Source organism: Schistocerca americana, chromosome 3, assembly GCF_021461395.2.
Source record: "Schistocerca americana isolate TAMUIC-IGC-003095 chromosome 3, iqSchAmer2.1, whole genome shotgun sequence".
In the NCBI taxonomy this organism is placed as follows: Eukaryota; Metazoa; Arthropoda; class Insecta; order Orthoptera; family Acrididae; genus Schistocerca; species Schistocerca americana.
The window spans coordinates 255,802,788-255,824,624 of NC_060121.1; the positions used below are offsets into that span (position 1 = coordinate 255,802,788).

Genomic DNA, 21,837 nt, shown 5'->3' on the forward strand with positions numbered 1-21,837 from the left:
CTGCACTTTTTGCTCCCTAGGAAGGTGAAGTGACGACGTATACCCACTTTTCTTTTAGTATAAGCTCTTTCGAATTTGAGGGAAGTGGGGTGTAAGTCTCTGTCCACCACCCTGACATTTATCGAGCGAGGTGGCACTGTGGTTAGCACACTTGACGCGCATTCGCGAAGACGACGGTTCAAACTTGCGTCTGACCATCCAGATTTAGGTTTTCCGTGATTTCCCTAAATCGCTCCAGGCAAATACCGGTATGGTTTCTTTGAAAGGGCAAGGGCGATTTTCTTCCCCATCCTTGACACAATCCGAGCTTGTGTTCTGTCTCTAATGACCTCGCTGTTGACGGGACGTTAAATACAATCTTCCTTCCTTATTTTCCTGACATTTTGCGTGTCGTCAGGGCAACGCTTCAAGCAAACGTCGATACGTTCCTCCGACAAGGCTGGATTCTTCCCATGATTCTCGTCCACCAGAGCAAGAAAGTATCTTTCACTGTCAAGCGAACGTAAAACTGCAGCCCTCCAGGTACTATTCCATTAGTGCTTGTACTCCTTCCCTTTTATATCTTTTATTTTCTGCTTGCATTTGTAAACTAGCTATTTGCCTTTATGCTTCGCTCTTCCTTTGTGTATTCTTTCTACGCTCTTTTTTTGCTTGTTTGTTTTCTAAGAATTCTTACTGTAACCTGGAAATGCCAGGAAGAATTCTTAACTATTCCGAGATCAGTTTATAACCTAAAGTTACCACTTACTTTCGAGTTTACATATTATTTTAAAGTCTTGAAGATCATCCCTTTATTTTAATTGTATTCTCATGTTATTTCAGCTTTATGGGTTGCATACCAGTCAGTTAGATTGTAATTCAAATCGTTCGGATACTTTTACGCGTGGTATTACCTCCCCAGACGTACCTTCATTCACAGTACTAGGTGTCAACTTTGGAAATTCATAAAAACTTATTCAGGCGACTTACAGACCGAGTTTTGGTGCAATTTTGTAGGAAAATTTATTGGTTCAAAAAAAAAAAAAAAAAAAAAATAGGAAAAAAAGTGAAACATCCAGAAGGGGAGAAGGGAACGGAATGAAACTGCACGACTTGTGAGGGTATGTGATGTTATGCTAGTTATTACAAAATCAAATCAGATTTACAAAGAGCTTGGCAATGTGAGCTCACTTATCAGTACGACGTTGTACTCAGTTTGGCGTGGAAGCATACATTGATTCGGTTGGGGAAGGTGTATTCTCTCCCAAGGCAATCTGGCCCACAACTATTGTAACTGGTCGTTGATATCTCGGATACTTGCACTGGAACTGAGTCGATATCTCAGCTTGTCTATGAGTGTTCTGTCGTGAAGGAAACGGGGGATCCTGAGAAGGTATAATCAAGAGTAATCTCTTCAACAGGAATGTCGGCACAGTCCCGGTGAAATCAAGATACCTGGCAGTGTTGACGAGGCGATCGAAAGCCACCCTACATCTTCAGTATTGTCCGTGTAAGTTGCTATGGTCTCTTGTGTCACCTTTCCATCCCGTTAATCGCCTTACTCCTGTTTTTACGATTTTCTTGCATTTATTAAACTAGGTTTTCCGTTATCTATAGTGATTTATTAATGTATCTCGATCACGCGTAAAAAATGAGTGTCTGGCAGGAGTGTCTAATGAAGTGAGGTTCAGGTGGAGAAGTGCTAGAGAATGGGTGCTAGGCGAAAGGGGAAGGTACAAGGGTAATCCCAATAGTAAGGTCTCCTATTTTTTTTATAAGTACAGAACTCTGTATGTGTGACCAACTGTCACACTGTTATGAAGAGTGCTTCACGCGCTGTGTGTAAACAAGCGCACGCCACTGTGAGGCTTGGCAGCCGTTGAGAATGGAGCACCGGTTGGATGTCACCATCAAGTGCGAATTGCGCGCAGTTATTCGGTTTTTGAACGCAAAGGGCACTGCGCTGATTGAAATCCATTGCCAATTGACGGAAGTGTATGGTGAGTCGTGCATGGATGTCGAAAATGTTCGTAAGTGGTGTAGAGAGTTTGCAGCTAGTCGGACCGAAATTCACGACGAACAAAGGAGCGGGAGACCGTCAATTCCTGAGGAGACAGTGTCGAAGGTTATGCAGTGGAATCACAATTAACGCTGCAGATACTGTGAGACTCTGAAAAAACTCAAACGGGCAATTCAGAACCGGAGAAGAGGAATGTTGAGCAAGGGCGTACACATTCCTCATGACAACGCTCGCCCACATGTCGCTCGGCACCCTATAGTCCTGACCTGGCGCCCATTGACTATCACCTGTTCCCTAAGTTAAACGACCATTTGGCCGGAAAGCGATTCAGCTCCGACGACGAGGTGAAAGACGAGGCTCATGACTTTTTGAACAGCATGGCGGCGAGCTGGTGTGACATGGGCATACGAAAACTGCCACAGCCTCTACAAAAATGGCGATGATGTCGAAAAATAGCTAAATGTTCGAGCTGTAAACTGATGTAAACCATTGTAGAAATAAACAGGTTTATGTACTTATAAAAAAATAGGAGACATAAAAAAATAGGAGACCGTACTTTTGGTATTACCCTCTTAAAATACTGTATGAAATAATTGGGCTAGTTAAGAGTGTGAGCCGATACTACTTTATGCAAAGCTCATTGAAAGAAGAAGTAGAGCCTAGGATAACATTAGTCTATCGGACTGATAGGTGGATGTCGATTAGGTTATGAACTGTCATCTGGCGAGCCGTAAATGATCTATCTAGAATGTCATTTTCCGCGGCCTGTGCGAACGTACCTACAAACGCGAGACGGTTAATAGACGATTCAGGTGATGGAACAGCTGCTGAGATTTCGGAAATGATTCAACTGTCGTCATACACACATCAACGAAAGTTTAGGATCACCCCAATATGTCGTGCTGGTGTGCTGCTACAGCGACTGCTGTTCAACCGATTGGAAGTTCACTCATGATTTTCTTTGTAAACCTACAAGCAGTCACCATGAGCACCACCTATAGGTAGAAAGCCGCATTTGAACGGATTGTAGCACTTCAGTTCAAAGCAAAGCACCAGTTGAGGCGCGTTAGACACGTCCGGCCAATAGCAGCGTGAACAGTCATTGTGCCACGAAGGATGATCGGCACCTATCGGCTGGTGAGCGTTACTGGGTTATGCGCAGAAGGCTTGTCAACCGTGGAAGCTGCTCGACCTGTGTGCCAGACTCAAAGTGATATGCTCTGGACACGTAATCGGTTCCAACCGATGTACACAACAACATCATCGACTCTGTTGCCGATGGGCAAGAAATCATGCAGAACTGATGCCCCAGGATTTGCGTCGCGTGTTTGCTGATGAAACACAGATCTGTTTGTACCCTGACAGTCGCAGACAATGTGTCTGGAGACAACCTAGTAATGTCGACCACTTCCAACATTGTGTGCCGCATGTGCAACAAGATGATAGTATAGTGATGTTGTAGGGTGGCATTACGTGGGACCACCGCACAGTTTTCGTGCTTGCTGAGGGCAATATCACTGCTCTATCGTACAGAGACATGATTCTGCAACCAGTAGTGGGACAGTGTCGCCAACATTTAGAGAGTTTACGATCGTTATCTTTTCCGGTCGCAACTCTCCCACCTGTTGCATCTAGCAGTTAGGTCTACTAGATGTGTGGCCTGCCAGCGATTGCTTTTAATATTTGTGCATCGGAAATGTTGATAAACCTACCGTAGCCACTGCTACTGTACATTGACAGCAAAGCCCTATCACCCAACTGTTTTTCTATAATTTTTTCTTCTTAATTATCTCAACGCAACGGAATTAAACGCATCTGACTAATAAATTTTAAATATGGCACTGTCTGTAAACATTTCCGATGTACTCAAACCAACTCGGTAAGATCACATTCCCATTCTATTGCATTCATTTTAATCAGAGCTTGGCTATTCCAATAATATCTAGCTTATGGAATGTCTGAACAAAATGACTACCCTCTACTGAATGATCATGACCATCATTTTGTTTCCTATCTCTTCTTTTATTTTCTGAGATTCTACCACTGCAGTGATACAAAATTTCCTCCAGTACATTTAAACATAAAAGAAAACAAAGAATCCTCTGCCCAGAAGGCACTATATTACGTACACATTTCAAAATCCCATGGTCTCTTAATGGTTTTCCTTATTACTATAGTGCACTTTTTGGATTGGTACAAAAAATGGTTCTGAGCACTATGGGACTTGACATCTGAGGTCATCAGTCCCCTTGACTTAGAACTACTTAAACCTAACTAACCTAAGGACATCACACACATCCATGCCCGAGGCAGGATTCGAACCTGCGACCGTAGCGGTCTCGCGGTTCCAGATTGTAGCACCTAGAACCGCTCGGCCACTCCGGCCGGCTGACAAGAACAACGAAGTATGTTATTATACAACGGGTATTACTGTACCCAATGAGGCAATTCTTTTCTATGCCGGGTAGTACTGTACCTTTTCAGTTTTGGTGAAAATTTCATCTTGATGGAGGATAACTCGCGTGCCCATCATACTGTTCTCACGAATAGATTCCTTCAGCATTCTAGGATCACCAGAATGGAATGGCCTGCATGTTCCCTTGACGTGAACCCAATCGTCGAATATTTGAGGGATCGATTGAAACGAGCTGTTTCTCAATGTCAACAACGACCACAAACCCTGCGCGACTTATACAGAATCTCCATTGAAGAGTGGGACTGAAGTTTGATGTCATAGATGGTATGCCACGACGGATTTGCGTCTGCATCTGATCATGGGGAGGCTCCATGACCTGTCGACGCTGCTTAGGAGTGCTATAAACCTCCCCCCTCCCCCAACACACACACACACACACACACACACACACACACACACACACGAGAAACATGATTTTGTCCTTTTATTGCATTGTATGGGCCTTCACTGTGAATCCAAGTGGTACATTATCAGGTGAGACTTAATTACTTTGCTTCTTTTCTTGATTGTATGGGACTTCACGGTGAATCTAAGCGGTACGTTATCACCAGGTCAGACTTAAGCGCTGATCATTACTTGGTCTTTAGTGCCCAGCCTGACAAGTAATACTTCCTGTCCTTTGTCAGCATGTCAGATTCTTCGTTGATAAAGCCTAGTATCAGAAACTGGAAAGAAGGAAATCACTGGAAGGAAGGAAAAGTTAAGATATCAGGTACGGTTACTGTTGTCCTTTCCAACAATTAAATTATGTTGGTTTTCTTTTATATTTTGTCTTCCCAAAATTTGCTCACTCGCCTAAAACTTAAATTTGCAGAACAGAAAAGAAGATGGCGTTAATCTAAGAACAAGTGTTAAAAAATAACGTACAGTTAACGTTTTGGGAACAGTCGTAAAAGTGCTGAGCTAGTTGGCGTTGTGCTTTAAGCACAGGACTCGCACTCAGGGGTGTAACGCCCTTTCAGGCTTATCAAATTTAAGTTTTTCCTGGTTTTTCTAAATCACTTTATGCGAATATGGGGATGGTCGCTTTGAAAAGGACATAACTGGCTCTTACCATATCCTTGTCCAATTGGATCTTGTGCTACGTGTGTAATGACCTTGTAATCTGTTGTATTCTCCAACAGTTTATTGAACGTAACTTCTTCTACAATACAATAGCTGGCTGTACAATAGATGTAGACGTCCGTCTTTTTTTTTCCTTTATTGTAATTTTAATCACCTATACAGGCGGGCTGGCAGCAGCACATTACGCTGCTCTTCAGCCTTAAGTGGAACAATAACATGACATAGAGGTCATACAGACAATACAAAAAAACGGCGGGCAAAAAATGGAGATACAAAAAAAAAAACAAATAAACATGAAGCCGTTCGCGTTGGACGATAAAAACACTAACACTTGTGGACACGGCGCACAAAACACGGAGAACGGCGATGGCACATGTGAACAGTGGAGTCGTAACTGCACGAAACAGAAAACGAAGCACACACACGAGATACTGATGTCGATGATCTCCAGCGCGCGAATGTTCACTATGCGTGTGCGAGTCCGGGGACCTGCCAAGAGAGGAGGAGGAGGAAGGGGAGTGGGAGAGCGAGAGGGGAGAGCAGAGATGCCACGGGCAGGGGAGAAAGGGGGGAGGGAGGAAGGGGGAGGGGAATCCCAGGGGAAGAGGGGTGGAGGGAGGGGACGTGGGAAAAGGAAAGAGAAGGGAAGGGAAGAGAAGGGAGGGAGGGTGCTCAAAGGAAAGGACACCAGAAGTGGGGGTGGGGCAGGGTCAAAGTTGATAGGAGGGGTAGATGGAGGGGAGGAGGACATCATCAGGGAGGGGGAGCTGGCGGAAGCCACCTTGGGAGAGGGTAAGGAGGGTGGAGAGATGGAGACCGGGTGGGACGTGCGAATACAGGCGCGGCAGCAGGCGGGGGTGGTAGAGGATCGGGGAGACGAGCGGGTGAGGAGGATCGAGTTTGCGGGAGGTGTACAGGATCCGTATCCTTTCAAGAAAATGGAGGAGGTGGCGGAAGGGGATGAGATTGTACAGGATCCGCATGGGGGAGGGGAGACGGATGTGATAGGCGAGGCGGAGAGCATGATGTTCAAGGATTTGGAGGGATTTATAAAAGGTAGGGGGGTGGGGCGGAGATCCAACCCGGATGGGCATAACAACGGATTGGGCGGATGAGGGACTTATAGGTGTGGAGGGTGGTGGAGGGGTCCAGACCCCACGTACGGCCAGAGAGGAGCTTGAGGAGACTGAGGCGGGAGCGTGCCTTGGCTTGGATTGTCCGGAGGTGGGGAGTCCAGGAGAGGCGACGGTCGAGGGTGACGCCAAGGTACTTAAGGGTGGGAGTGAGGGCGATAGGACGGCCATAGATGGTGTGATAGAAATCAAGGAGGCGGAAGGAAGGGGTGGTTTTGCCTACAATGATCGCCTGGGTTTTGGAGGGATTGACCTTGAGCAACCACTGGTTGCACCAAGCGGTGAACCGGTCAAGATGGGATTGGAGAAGGTGTTGGGAGCGCTGTAGGGTGGGGGCAAGGGCAAGGAAGGCGGTGTCATCGGCAAACTGGAGAAGGTGGACGGGGGCTGACGGCGGCGGCATGTCCGCCGTGTACAAAAGGTACAGAGGGGGGGAGAGGACAGAGCCTTGGGGCACACCGGCAGAGGGGAAAAAGGTGTAGGAATCTGTGTTATGGATGGTGACATAGGATGGACGGCGGGAGAGAAAGGAGCCGATCAGACGTACGTAGTTAATGGGAAGGGTGAAGGTTTGGAGCTTGAAGAGGAGACCGGAATGCCATACGCGGTCATATGCACGTTCGAGGTCCAGGGAGAGGAAGATTGCGGAGCGACGGGAATTAAGCTGTTCGGAAAGGAGATGAGTGAGGTGAAGCAGAAGGTCGTCGGAAGAGAAGGACGGCCGAAAGCCACACTGGGTAACGGGAAGGAGGCGGTGCTGGCGGAGATGCTGGTGGATGCGTCGGGTGAGGATAGATTCCAGGACCTTGCTGAAGACCGAGGTAAGGCTGATGGGACGGTAGGAGGAGACGGCGGACGGCGGTTTGCCAGGTTTAAGGAACATGAAGATACGGGAGGTTTTCCACAGGTCGGGGTAGTAACCGGTGGACAGGACTACATTGTAGAGCCTGGCCAGGGTGGAGAGGGACGTCCGTCGATCTAGCCGGAGATGTGGTTCCTCTCGGTCGGCTGGTACTTCTATCGGCGGTGCAGTACAGCGGCTTCGGTGATATCTTCTCGGAGACTGGTATAGCGGTTGCCATTAGCAGCGGACGAAGACTGGTCTGCCTTCGACCGGCCGGGCCTATATAGTGAGCTGGAGCCAATAGAAACCCGGCGTAGGAATCCGTGGCCGGATATGTTGCGGCGCCCTCTGCAAGGAAAGGTTCCTATTAATCGACTGGAATCTTCGGCGTGTTTACCTGATGTCTTCGCCTGTTTGGCTGTTGGTTTGTTTCCCTCATAGCGTGGCTGTTATGCGATGCTGCCTGCCATTTAGGGAACCCGATGGCAGACAGTACATAATCGACTATATCGGAAGGAACCTTACACCGGCTCCTGTCGGTGAATTACAGAAGATGCTGAACTGTACACACGATGTGAGATTGCAGTAACGTTAGCTGATTATCTCCAGGAAACTACTGAAGGAAATATCATTTCAGTTAACAAAGCAAGTACAATTTAAGTTTTTTCTGTCAATCTGTGACTTACGATTTACAGCCGGACTGTATATCTCACTTTTGTAGCACTTCTGAAGTGCTGTAGCGTTCATGCTACATATCTATGAGCTTAAACGTGATAGCAATCGTTTGCGTGGGCGTCTCAAATTTAAAGTTATAAAATATAAAGAAGTGACGATAAATGTAACAGTAGTGACTGACACTTATGTTGGGCTGCTCTGTGGTGTGTGTGTGTGTGTGTGTGTGTGTGTGTGGTTTAATAATCTGTCAAGGAGTTGTTTCTTGTTGTGACCCAACTATCAACTAAGGTTCTAGGAATTTCACTCTGTGCTATTTTTTCCTTCAACTTCCATATGTCTTGTGACATAGCTAAATCTATCAACTTTTTCATTTTTCTTCTGCATGGCCTTAAATTGGTTCATACACTTTTTGTATCTAATTCAGTATTTGTGTTCGCTGTTTCGAACCACCAAAGTGCTCTAAGTTTTATTTGTCTACAAATACCGAAGTGTTGAGACGTAAGAGGTATCTATATTTCCGGGCTGACCACAGATGATGCTTAATAAGCAAAAGCGAAAAGCATCTGGTGAAAAATACTCCACAAGGGCAGTAAGCTTTAGACGGGAAAACCAATCATAACATTTAATTTAAAACTCTGAATGAGCAAATATGTAACACATTGTTGTATTTTTACTTACTTTTATCGTCTCCAGAATTACTGTATATGTGATGCTCCAAATCACAACTGCGCAACATTCAAATCTGCGATGGATATGACCCATTTTGTTACTAAACAGAGAGAGAGAGAGAGTTGTCGTTTCTTGCAAAGATTTGTTAACAGATGGTAGGAAAATATGTCTTTTCCCTGACAGATTTCTGCCTCGTATACAAGAGGCAATGCATAATTCAGAATTGGCGGCATTGGAGATGTTCCACGTTTATAGTCGAAACTCCAAATGTACTGTAGCTGTAAACTCCAAGTCCATTATTACGAAGATGGTAAGCTGGTTAAGAGGCATCTGCTGGAGGACCATACCCAGCAGAGCACTGTGATAAACAAAGCAACCGTCTAACCGACGATGTCTTTGCTCACGTATTGCTCACAGCACCAGATGACCAGTCAAGAGGACGAGAGCCGCCCAGGCGACGGCGGCAGCGGCGGCGGCAGCGTCGGGTCGCAAGGATTGCCTGGCGCGCAGGCGCCAGCCGAGCCGCGCTCTCTCTTCGACGTCGCGCAAAGCGACGTTAGTTCCGAGGAGGGCACGACCGAAACAGCTCTCACTGGAGTCCCCCAAGATGATGACGAAGTGTTCGTGGGCGAGACGCAGCACAAGGTAAATACAAGATTTGATAAAGCGCTGGAACAAATATATTATATCTGAGGGGCATTATTTGGAAAGGGTCAAAATTGATGTTGATGAATAAATGAAGATTCTTTAAGAAAAACAAAAATCCAGTTACTTTTTGTTTACACGTCGTAGAGCTTGCATGGACAAATCACTGCATTCAGTGTTGCCTGTTAAACACTTTCAACACTTCCTTCATAGTTTTACAATAACCTTATATTCTTCAACAGTTTGTTTCTCCCTTTCAACGTCTAACAATCTTATTTTTTTTATTTTATGGTTCCAGAATCACTTGAAATTTTGTAACAAATGTTTAAAAGTAATTAAGATTAAGATCTGTCTGCTGGAAAGTGTGTTCTCCAAGTAACAAACACTTTTAAGAAGCGTTATTTTACTGCTGTGATTGGTTTCGGGCCATTACGCTCATCTTCCGATGGCTACACTTCTTTCATTATAGTAAGAGTTATCAGCGGCATGTCGTCCTCTCATTTACTCTAGTGATCAGTGTTTAGTCTTGTTTCGGTCCTTATGCATTTCTGGGAAGAAGCACGAAGTGTTTCAGTCTGAACAATACGAACGTATTACAAAATCAACTGTGGTACACGAACATTTCACAGTATTCTTAATGACACCCAATACACCGTTCTCTAGAACAAATCCCAGGAGCAGATGACACACAGCTAACGATTCTGTTAGTGTAACAAAAAAATATAGCCGTCTGAAGATGAGCATAATGCCCCGAAACCGGACAGTTAAAACATTTTAAAAAGTATTTGTGGCGCTTGTGTTCTCTATTAACAATTCTTGATTGAACAACAACTACAGAGTTCAAGAAGATCCAGCAGGGACAAAATGACATAGTAATTATAATTTTTACTAGATTTTCAGATGTGTACGTTTCTGTCATGTTTTCTTTATTCGTTGGAAACATTAGCTACCATTTTTTACTCTCTTCAACTCAATCCAAAACTACTTTCATATGTCTTTGTTGTCTGCCCCGCAACATATCCAAAAGCCCAATTCGTCTTTTTCGTACAATATCGAACATTTTTAAACGCCTACATTCATATCCTCTATGTTTATGATATTATCTGCGGCAGTTAGAAACTTTTCGTCGTTTTTTTATATTTTTATTTGTCCTAATGTCATTGAGAACGCTGTTTCTGGAGCGTAGATTTGCTACACTTACAAGTATTGTTGCCTTATTATTCACTGAGAGATAATTTTTGTTGTACGTACTATTAATCACTTGGAATCCCAATTACAGTTTCCCTCCTTTTGCTTCATTAACTTATTTATCTAACCCGTTGATCTGTATAATTTCACCTAAGAAGTTTCTTAACCTAATCATTTTTTTGGCAGTGCCAAAGAGGAGTATTTGTCGCCCTAGACTGCTACCGTGTTGTACAGTACGACAGGTCATACGAGTCGATGTTACAATACCGATTTTCACTCTTGTGGAAATCTTATTGTACCGCTATCAGCTGTGACAGAAACCCTTTATGATGGCTAACAGAAATCATCATCACGCACAGAAACTTTTTCCGTCACAATCTCCGTATGAATATATACACACATAAAAAAAAAGTTTTGCATCACTCCGGTTTCCAGAACTCCTGAAGATAGACGTTGACTGTGGATATTTTATCACAAACACAGTCCCTTTGACTGTTCAGAAATGTCAGTAAACCCGCCCAAAGATGTAAACAACCATGTATGAGCAGCGCCTATTAGACGGAGGGGGTCCGACAGCCGATCAGTTTGTCATTGCACCAGGAAGGAGGTACGAGGCTCGTGTTGTCTGTAATTCAACCATACCTCGACGATCAATACCACGGTTTGATCGCACCCGAATTATTAATTTGTGCCAGGAAGGGCTCTCAACAAGGGAAGTGTCCAGGCGTCTCTGAGTGAACCAAAGCGATGTTGTTCGGACATAGAGGATATACAGAGAGGCAGGAACTGTCGATGACATGCCTCGCTCAGGCCGCCCAAGTGCTACTACTGCAGTTGGAGACCGCTGCCTACGGATTATGGCTCAGAGGAACCCTGACAGCAACGCCACCATGTTGAATAATGCATTTCGTGCAGCCACAGGACGACTAAAACTGCGCAATAGACTGCATGATGCGCAACTTCACTCCCGACGTCGATGGCGAGGTCCATCTTTGCAACCACGACAACCATGTAGCGCGGTACAGATGAGCCCAACAACATGTCGAATGGACCACTCAGGATTGGCATTACACTGCCTTCCCCAATGAGTGTTGCATATGTCTTCAACCAGACAATCGTCGGAGACGTGTTTGGAGGCAACTCGGTCAGGCTGAACGCCTTAGACACATTATCCAACGGGTGCAGCAAGGTGAAGGTTCCCCAATGTTTTGGAGTGGCATTATATGGGGCCCACGAACGCCGCTGGTGGTCATGGAAGGCGCCATAACGGCAGTACGATACGTGAACGCCATACTCCGACAGATATTGCAACCATATCGGCAGCATACTGGCGAGGAATTCGTCTTCACGGACGACAGTTCGCGCCCTCATCGTGCACATCTTGTGAATGACTTCCTTCAGGATAACGACATGGCTCGACTAGAGTGGCCAACATGTCCTCCAGGTATGAACCCTATCGAACATGCCTGGGATAGATTGAAAAGGGCTGTTTATGGACGACGTGACCCACCAAGCCCTCTGAGCGATGTACGCCGAATCGCCGTTGAGGAGTGGGACAATCTGGACCAACAGTGTCTTGATACACTTGTGGATAGTATGCCACTACGAATACAGGCATGCATCGATGCAAGAGGACGTGCTACTGGGTATTAGAGGTACCAGTGTGTACAGCAGTCTGGACCACCACCTCTGAAGGTCTCGCTGTATTCTGGTACAACTTGCAATGTGTGGTTTTCATGAGCAATAAAATGGGCGGAAGTGATGTTTATGTTGATCTCTATTCCAATTTTCTGTACAGGTACGGGAACTCTCGGTAGTGAGGTGATGCAAAACGTTTTTTGATGTGTGTACACGACTTTCAATGTGACACTAATAACATCTACCAACACTTTAGAAGTACGCAGGGCTCGGATTCGTTGTACAATTACATTAGTAGTACAATGGTTCTTCTCCCCAATGTTTCAACTTCATTGAGATGTTCAGTTTGCGTTTGGACGTTATGTACACTATCTGATCAAAAGTTTCCGGACAGCCCTGTGTAATAAGGAATTAGACATTAGATGTCAGCCGCAAATACAGAAGAAGTCGGAGATTGTCTTGTTGTTAGTATACACTCCTGGAAATTGAAATAAGAACACCGTGAATTCATTGTCCCAGGAAGGGAAACTTTATTGACACATTCCTGGGGTCAGATACATCACATGATCACACTGACAGAACCACAGGCACATAGACACAGGCAACAGAGCATGCACAATGTCGGCACTAGTACAGTGTATATCCACCTTTCGCAGCAATGCAGGCTGCTATTCTCCCATGGAGACGATCGTAGAGATGCTGGATGTAGTCCTGTGGAACGGCTTGCCATGCCATTTCCACCTGGCGCCTCAGTTGGACCAGCGTTCGTGCTGGACGTGCAGACCGCGTGAGACGACGCTTCATCCAGTCCCAAACATGCTCAATGGGGGACAGATCCGGAGAGCTTGCTGGTCAGGGTAGTTGACTTACACCTTCTAGAGCACGTTGGGTGGCACGGGATACATGCGGACGTGCATTGTCCTGTTGGAACAGCAAGTTCCCTTGCTGGTCTAGGATTAGTAGAACGATGGGTTCGATGACGGTTTGGATGTACCGTGCACTATTCAGTGTCCCCTCGACGATCACCAGTGGTGTACGGCCACTGTAGGAGATCGCTCCCCACACCATGATGCCGGGTGTTGGCCCTGTGTGCCTCGGTCGTATGCAGTCCTGACTGTGGCGCTCACCTGCACGGCGCCAAACACGCATACGACCATCATTGGCACCAAGGCAGAAGCGACTCTCATCGCTGAAGACGACACGTCTCCATTCGCCCCTCCATTCACGCCTGTCGCGACACCACTGGAGGCGGGCTGCACGATGTTGGGGCGTGAGCGGAAGACGCCCTAACGGTGTGCGGGACCGTAGCCCAGCTTCATGGAGACGGTTGCGAATGGTCCTCGCCGATACCACAGGAGCAACAGTGTCCCTAATTTGCTGGGAAGTGGCGGTGCGGTCCCCTACGGCACTGCGTAGGATCCTACGGTCTTGGCGTGCATCCGTGCGTCGCTGCGGTCCGGTCCCAGGTCGACGGGCACGTGCACCTTCCGCCGAGCACTGGCGACAACATCGATGTACTGTGGAGACCTCACGCCCCACGTGTTGAGCAATTCGGCGCTACGTCCACCCGGCCTCCCGCATGCCCACTATACGCCCTCGCTCAAAGTCCGTCAACTGCACATACGGTTCACGTCCACGCTGTCGCGGCATGCTACCAGTGTTAAAGACTGCGATGGAGCTCCGTATGTCACGGCAAACTGGCTGACATTGACGGCGGCGGTGCACAAATGCTGCGCAGCTAGCGCCATTCGACGGCCAACACCGCGGTTCCTGGTGTGTCCGCTGTGCCGTGCGTGTGATCATTGCTTGTACAGCCCTCTCGCAGTGTCCGGAGCAAGTATGGTGGGTCTGACACACCGGTGTCAATGTGTTCTTTTTTCCATTTCCAGGAGTGTAGAAGCAGTAACAGCAGAATGGATCGGTCAGGTCACTTCGAACGTAAACTATTCATTGGATGTCGCCTTAGTAACAGATACGTGAGGGGCAATACAACCCTTCTAAATGGTTGGAAACGTGAAGAAACAACCACAGCTAAATCGAAACCAGATACATGAGGGGCAATACAACCCTTCTAAATGGTTGGAAACGTGAAGAAACAACCACAGCTAAACCGAGACCAGATACATAAGGGGCAATACAACCCTTCTAAATGGTTTGAAACGTGAAGAACAACCACAGCTAAACTGAGACCAGATACATGAGGGGCAATACAACCCTTCTAAATGGTTGGAAACGTGAAGAAACAACCACAGCTAAACCGAGACCAGATAGATAAGGGGCAATACAACCCTTCTAAATGGTTGGAAACGTGAAGAAACAACCACAGCTAAACCGAGACCAGATACATGAGGGGCAATACAACCCTTCTAAATGGTTGGAAACGTGAAGAAACAACCACAGCTAAACCGAGACCAGATACATGAGGGGCAATACAACCCTTCTAAATGGTTGGAAACGTGAAGACACAACCACAGCTAAACCGAGATCAGATACATAAGGGGCAATACAACCCTTCTAAATGGTTTGCAACGTGAAGAAACAACCACAGCTAAACCGAGACCAGATACATGAGGAGCAATACAACCCTTCTAAATGGTTGGAAACGTGAAGAAACAACCACAGCTAAACCGAGACCAGATAGATAAGGGGCAATACAACCCTTCTAAATGGTTGGAAACGTGAAGAAACAACCACAGCTAAACCGAGACCAGATACATGAGGGGCAATACAACCCTTCTAAATGGTTGGAAACGTGAAGAAACAACCACAGCTAAACCGAGACCAGATACATGAGGGGCAATACAACCCTTCTAAATGGTTGGAAACGTGAAGAAACAACCACAGCTAAACCGAGACCAGCTGCATGAGGGACAATGCAACCATTCCAAATGGTTGGAAAGATGAAGAAACAACCACAGCTAAACCGAGACCAGCTGCATGAGGGACAATGCAACCATTCCAAATGGTTGGAAAGATGAAGAAACAACCACAGCTAAACCGAGGCCAGGCAGACATCGTTTACTGACGGACAGGGATCGTCGACCATTGCGGAGGGTGGACGCAAAAAATCATCAGGAAATGAGCGGAAGGAATCATTCTTGACTTACAGAGTACCACCGGCAGTGTAGCTAGCACAGTGATAGTCAGTAGGGAATTGAAAATAATGGGGTACAATGGTCGAGCAGCTTCTCATAAACCACACTCTTCTGTGGTCAATGCTAAGCGACGCTTGAGTTGGCGTAAAGAGCGCGCCACCGGACAGTGGATGAACGCGAACGAGTGAAAATTGGAAATTTGTGGTACGGTCTTATGGGACCAAACTGCTGAGGTCATCGGTCCGTAAGCCTACACACTACTTAATCTACCTTAAACTAACTGACGCTATGGACAACCACACACCCATGCCCGAGGGAAGACTCGAACCTCCGACGGGGGGAGCCCCACGGACCGTGACAAGGCGCATCAGACCTCACGGCTACCCCGTGAGTGATTTGAAATTATGAATCACGCTGTGCCCTATGGTAATCCAATGGAATGGGTTGGGTTTCGGGAATTCCTGGAGGATGTTACTTGCCTTCACGTGTAGTGCAAACAAGAAGTATGGAGATGACGGTGTTACGGTGTGGCTGTATTTTTCATGGTTAGGGTGTGGACTCCTTTTCGAACTTAGACTTCACAGCTGTATGTACTTAGTATAATAGAAGTACAGTTCAGAGACGATGATTTTGTAAACATGACAATGAACCCTGGCTGTGCGGCAATGGTTTGTGGACAATAACGTTCCTCAAGTGGACTAGCCTGTACATAGTCCCGACCTGAACCCAATAGAACATTTTTGGTATAAGACAGAACGACTTTGCTCCAGTCCCCAGCCTCCAACATCACAACATTCTCTGGTTTCGGCTGTTGAGGAATGATGGACCGCCACGCAGGGGAGTTCAAGCTGCCACCAAAGGAGAGGGTGGACACACCTCATATTGAAAAAATGGAAATGAGCGTATGGTATCGTTGGCCGGGAGGCCCCTATTCGGGGAAGTTCGGCTGCCAAGTGCAAGTCTTATTTCATTCGACGCCAATTTGGGGGCTTGCGCGCCGGTGATGAGGATGAAATGATGACGAAGACAACACAACCCGACCAGGAATTGAACCCGGCCCCCCTTGCATGGGAGGCGACCACGTTACAACCCGGCTACGCAGGCAGACACCACCTCATATTGATGTCCACTAATAGGTGTGCGAATACAGCGCTCGAAAAACTTTCTGTGCCTGATGATTATTTGTCGTAGCAACACTGTAGGTATTTATAGCAGCTGATGTGATTTTCGATAAGTATTTGCAAGCTATTGACTTCCATCTACCGAAAAAGGTTAGCAGATTGTTTCAAGAGCCAGTTCTTTGATCTGGGGATGTGGACAGAATAAGTTCGAGTGGTTATTTGTATGTTTATCGCAGTGTTTCCTCTAGGTAAGGAGTTTGTCGATTTACAGTCCCAAAAATGTTATCAAACCGTTTACGAATGACCAGCTGACGGGGCAGTAGATACTGCCCAGTAGTAACAGAGAAGTTTGTAAAAATTTTACTCTTTTTTTTTTTTTTTAATTTAGTCATCAGTCTTCTGACTGGCTTGATGCGTCGCACCACGAACTCCTCTCCCGTGCCAATCGTTTCATCTGAGAGTAGCACTTGCAACCTACATTCTCAATTATTTGCTGAATGTATCCCTATCTCTGTCATCCTCTACAGATTTTACTCTCTATAGGCGTCTCTAGTACCATGGAAGTTATTCCATGATGTCGTAACAGATGTCCTGTCATCCTGTCTGTCCTTGTCAGCGTTTCCCATACATTCCTTTTTTTTGCCGATTCTCGAAAGATCCTCCTCATACCTTACTACTTCAGTCTACCTAATTTTCATCATTTTGTAGCACCGCCTCTCAAATGCTTCGCTCCTCTTTTGTTCTGGTTTTGCCACACTCAGTGTCTGATTGCCATACAATGCTATGCTCCAAAGATACATTCTCAGAAATTTCCTGCTCAAATTAAGACCAATATTTGAAACTAGCGCACTTCTCTTGGAGACGAATGCCCTTTTTGCTAGTCTACTTTTAATGTCCTCCTTGCTTCGACTGTCATAGGCAATTTTACTGTCTAGGTAGGAGGATTCCTTAAATTCACCTGCTTTGTTGATCACGAATAGGATGTTAAGTTTCTCGCTGTTCTCATTTCTGCTATTTCTCATTACTTTCGTCTTTCTTCGATTTACTGTCAGTCCATATTCCGTACTCATTAGACTGTCCATTCCATAAAGAACATCCTATAGTTCTTCTTCACTTGCACTGAGTATAGAAATGTCACCAGAGAGTCTTAACATTGATATCCTTTCACTTTGACTTTTAATTCCACACTTGAACGTTTCTTTAATTTCCATCGTTGCTTCTTCGACGTATGGATTGAATAGCAGGGGCGAAAGACTTCATCCATGTCTTACACCCTTTTTAATTCGAACACTTTGTTTTTCGTCTTCCCCTCTTATTTGTGCGCTCTTGCTTCTTGTACACATTGTATATGACCGTCTTTCCGTATTCTTACCCAAACATTTCTTAGGATTTCAACATCTTACACCATTTTACATTGTCGATCGCTATTTACAAGTCGACAAATCCTATGAAAGCGTCTTGATTTTTCTTTAGTCTCGCTTCCATTATCAACCACAAGGTCAGAACTGCGTCTCTGGTGCTTTTACCTTTCCTAAAACCTAACTGATCCTCATCCAACACATCCTCAATTTTCTTTCCCATTCTTCTGCACATTATTCTTCCCAGCAACTTGAATGCATGTACTGTTGAGCTAATTGTGCGATAATTCTCGCTGTTTTCGGCTCTTACAATCTTGGGAATTGTGTGAATGACGTTTTTCCGAAAGTCTTATAGTATATCGCCAGTCTCATAAACTCGTTTTATTGCCACTTACCCCGATGATCTTAGAAATTCCGATGCAATGTTATCCACCCCTTCTACCTTCTAAATCCTGATTCTAATTTCTGTCCCCTATCTCTTCTCTATCGACTTGCTTTTCTTCTTGTATCACGTCATCAGATAAGTCCTCAAGCACCAGTAATTACATTATTGTAGACTCCTCTCGCTCCCCTTTCGAATCTCCACTAGGCAATGCTGGGCTCTCTGGTGAGAACTCCATTTACCTTGTTTGCAGCTACAGTTTGGGCCGGCGTACGGCGGTTCTGCGGCAGATCTCCGTACAGCAGTCCGCCAGTCCGCGCTCCACGAGGCTCCGCCGGCTACACGCTACAGAGGCTCCGAGTCGACCGAGAACCTACCCTACGCTGTTGAGCAGTCGCCGCCACTCAGGGTTGGTACTAATGTGCTGTTTCTCGTGAAAAACATACGAAATCTTCTAACGCAGTTGACGAGAGAAAGTGACAGGAAAAAAAGGAGAAATGGTGCATTTGTTTGGCCATATTATCCGCAGTTGCTGTATAGTTTTTGAAACTTCGAGAGGCGTTCAATAAGTAACTCAACTTTTTTTCATGAAAGTAAATTGGTTTAATTCAAGTTCCCAATACACCATATTATCGCCCCCTCTTTTGACTACGAAACCGTATTTTTCATCATAATATCCGTTTAAGGCGACGGCTTTACGCCACCTTGCTTGGAGGGCCTCTATGCCCGGTTGGCACCACTCTATTGGCCAATGTCAAAGCCAACGTCTTGCTACTTTAATAACCTCTCCATCCTCTATATGCTGCTTCCCGCGGAGGGTATCAAATGTTCAAATGTGTGTCAATACCTAAGGGACCAAACTGCTGACGTCATCGGTCCCTATACTAATTAAACTAACTAAAGGGGAGTAGGACGTGAAACGGGCCGACTTGGAGCAGTAGAGGCACCACACGACATTTTAATTTCCACTGTCGATACTCTTACAAATAAATTCATACAACTTTGTTAGCATGACCAGGAAGGATTCAGGATTCACACTCATAGCAGTGCAAAAACGTAACAGAATATTTTTTTTTTACATGTGAAAATCTATAATTTCTTCACTTACTATTAGCTGCATTTGTTGCTATAGGTACACTTTTCTTCGTAAGTAAGAGAGATTCTTCGACGAATTTTGCTCAGCATACAAACCAGACTTACTGGTGTATGGAACTCTAGAATTCATTTAATTTATGAAAAAATGAATGAGCTGTTACATTTTAAATTTCATGTTTAGAAAAAACTCAATTTTTTATTTAATTGTCTCAATTTTACCACCGTTTTTAATAGATTTGGAAAATTCTAAAGTTTCATACACTTGTAAGTATGGTTTGTATGCTGAGCTAAAGTCATCGAAGAATCTCTGTCACTTATGAAGAAAAGTGTACCTATAGCAACAAATGGAGCCAATAGTGAAAAAATGATGAAATGTCACATCTAAGAAAAATGTATTTTGTTAGGTTTTTGAAGTTTCGCTGCTATGAGTGTGTATCCTGAATCCTTCCTGGTCATGCTGACAAATTTTTATGCATTTATTTGTGAAATTATAGACAGGGGAAATTAAAATGTTCTGTGGTATCTCTCCTGCTCCAGGTCAGCCCGTTTGACGTCCTACCCCCCTTAAACTAACCCATGCCCGAGGGAGGACTCGAACCCCCGGCGGGAGGGGCCGCGAAATCTGTAACATGGCGCCTCTAACTGAGCGGTCACTCCGCGCGGCGGAGTGCATCCTTTACTGGGCCTAACAGATGAAAGTTGGAAAGTGCTAGATGTGGGCTATAGGATGGATGAGAACGAACAGTCCAGTGAAGTTGTATGAGCTCCTCTCTGGTGCGAAGACTTATATGAGGCCTTGTGCTGCGAGGTGTTTGATTTTGATCCGTCGATCACCTCAAATGAAACCAGAATGAGATTTTAACTCTGCAGCGGAGTGTGCGCTGATATGAAACTTCCTGGCAGATTCAAACTGTGTGCCAGGCCAAGATTCGAGGTCCCGAGTTCGAGTCTTGGTCCAGCACACAGTTTTAATCTGCCAGGAAGTTTCATATCAGCGCACACTCCGCTGCAGAGTGAAAATCTAATTCTGGAAACATCCCCTAGGCTGGGGCTAAGCCATGTCTCCACAATATCCTTTCTTTCAGGAGTGCTAGTCCTGCATTTGCATAGTTTCCAGGAGAGCTTGTGTAAAGTTTGGAAGGTAGGAGACAAGGTAGTGGCGGAAGTAAAGCTGTGAGGACGGGGCGTGAGTTGTGCTTGGGTAGCTCAGGTGGTAGAGCACTTGCCCGCGAAAGGCATAGGTCCCGAGTTCGAGTCTTGGTCCGACACACAGTTTTAATCTGCCAGGAAGTTTCACCTCGTATGAAAGTACAGGGTGTTTCAAAAATGACCGGTATATTTGAAACGGCAATAAAAACTAAACGAGCAGCGATAGAAATACACCGTTTGTTGCAATATGCTTGGGACAACAGCACATTTTCAGGCGGACAAACTTTCGAAATTACAGTAGTTACAATTTTCAACAACAGATGGCGCTGCAAGTGATGTGAAAGATATAGAAGACAACGCAGTCTGTGGGTGCGCCATTCTGTACGTCGTCTTTCTGCTGTAAGCGTGTGCTGTTCACAACGTGCAAGTGTGCTGTAGACAACATGGTTTATTCCTTAGAACAGAGGATTTTTCTGGTGTTGGAATTCCACCGCCTAGAACACAGTGTTGTTGCAACAAGACGAAGTTTTCAACGGAGATTTATTGTAACCAAAGGACCGAAAAGCGATACAATAAAGGATCTGTTTGAAAAATTTCAACGGACTGGGAACGTGACGGATGAACGTGCTGGAAAGGTAGGGCGACCGCGTACGGCAACCACAGAGGGCAACGCGCAGCTAGTGCAGCAGGCGATCCAACAGCGGCCTCAGGTTTCCGTTCGCCGTGTTGCAGCTGTGGTCCAAATGACGCCAACGTCCACGTATCGTCTCATGCGCCAGAGTTTACATCTCTATCCATACAAAATTCAAACGCGGCAACCCCTCAGCGCTGCTACCATTGCTGCATGAGAGACATTCGCTAACGATATAGTGCACAGGATTGATGACGGTGATATGCATGTGGGCAGCATTTGGTTTACTGACGAAGCTTATTTTTACCTGGACGGCTTCGTCAATAAACAGAACTGGCGCATATGGGGAACCGAAAAGCCCCATGTTGCAGTCCCATCGTCCCTGCATCCTCAAAAAGTACTGGTCTGGGCCGCCATTTCTTCCAAAGGAATCATTGGCCCATTTTTCAGATCCGAAACGATTACTGCATCACGCTATCTGGACATTCTTCGTGAATTTGTGGCGGTACAAACTGCCTTAGACGACACTGCGAACACCTCGTGGTTTATGCAAGATGGTGCCCGGCCACATCGCACGGCCGACGTCTTTAATTTCCTGAATGAATATTTTGATGATCGTGTGATTGCTTTGGGCTATCCGAAACATACAGCAGGCGGCGTGGATTGGCCTCCCT

General features: G+C 45.7%; 1 protein-coding gene across 1 annotated transcript in view; it reads left to right on the forward strand.

Annotated features, from left to right (window-relative positions):
* Window positions 1-9,284: 9,284 nt before the first annotated feature.
* The window catches only part of LOC124606004, a 213,944-nt gene continuing 201,391 nt past the window's right edge, over window positions 9,285-21,837 (forward strand). Inside the window, exons 1-2 of the mRNA XM_047137966.1 lie at window positions 9,285-9,506; window positions 18,542-18,697. Coding sequence (XP_046993922.1) covers window positions 9,285-9,506; window positions 18,542-18,697 — 378 coding nt within the window. The remainder of the gene's footprint in view (window positions 9,507-18,541; window positions 18,698-21,837) is intronic.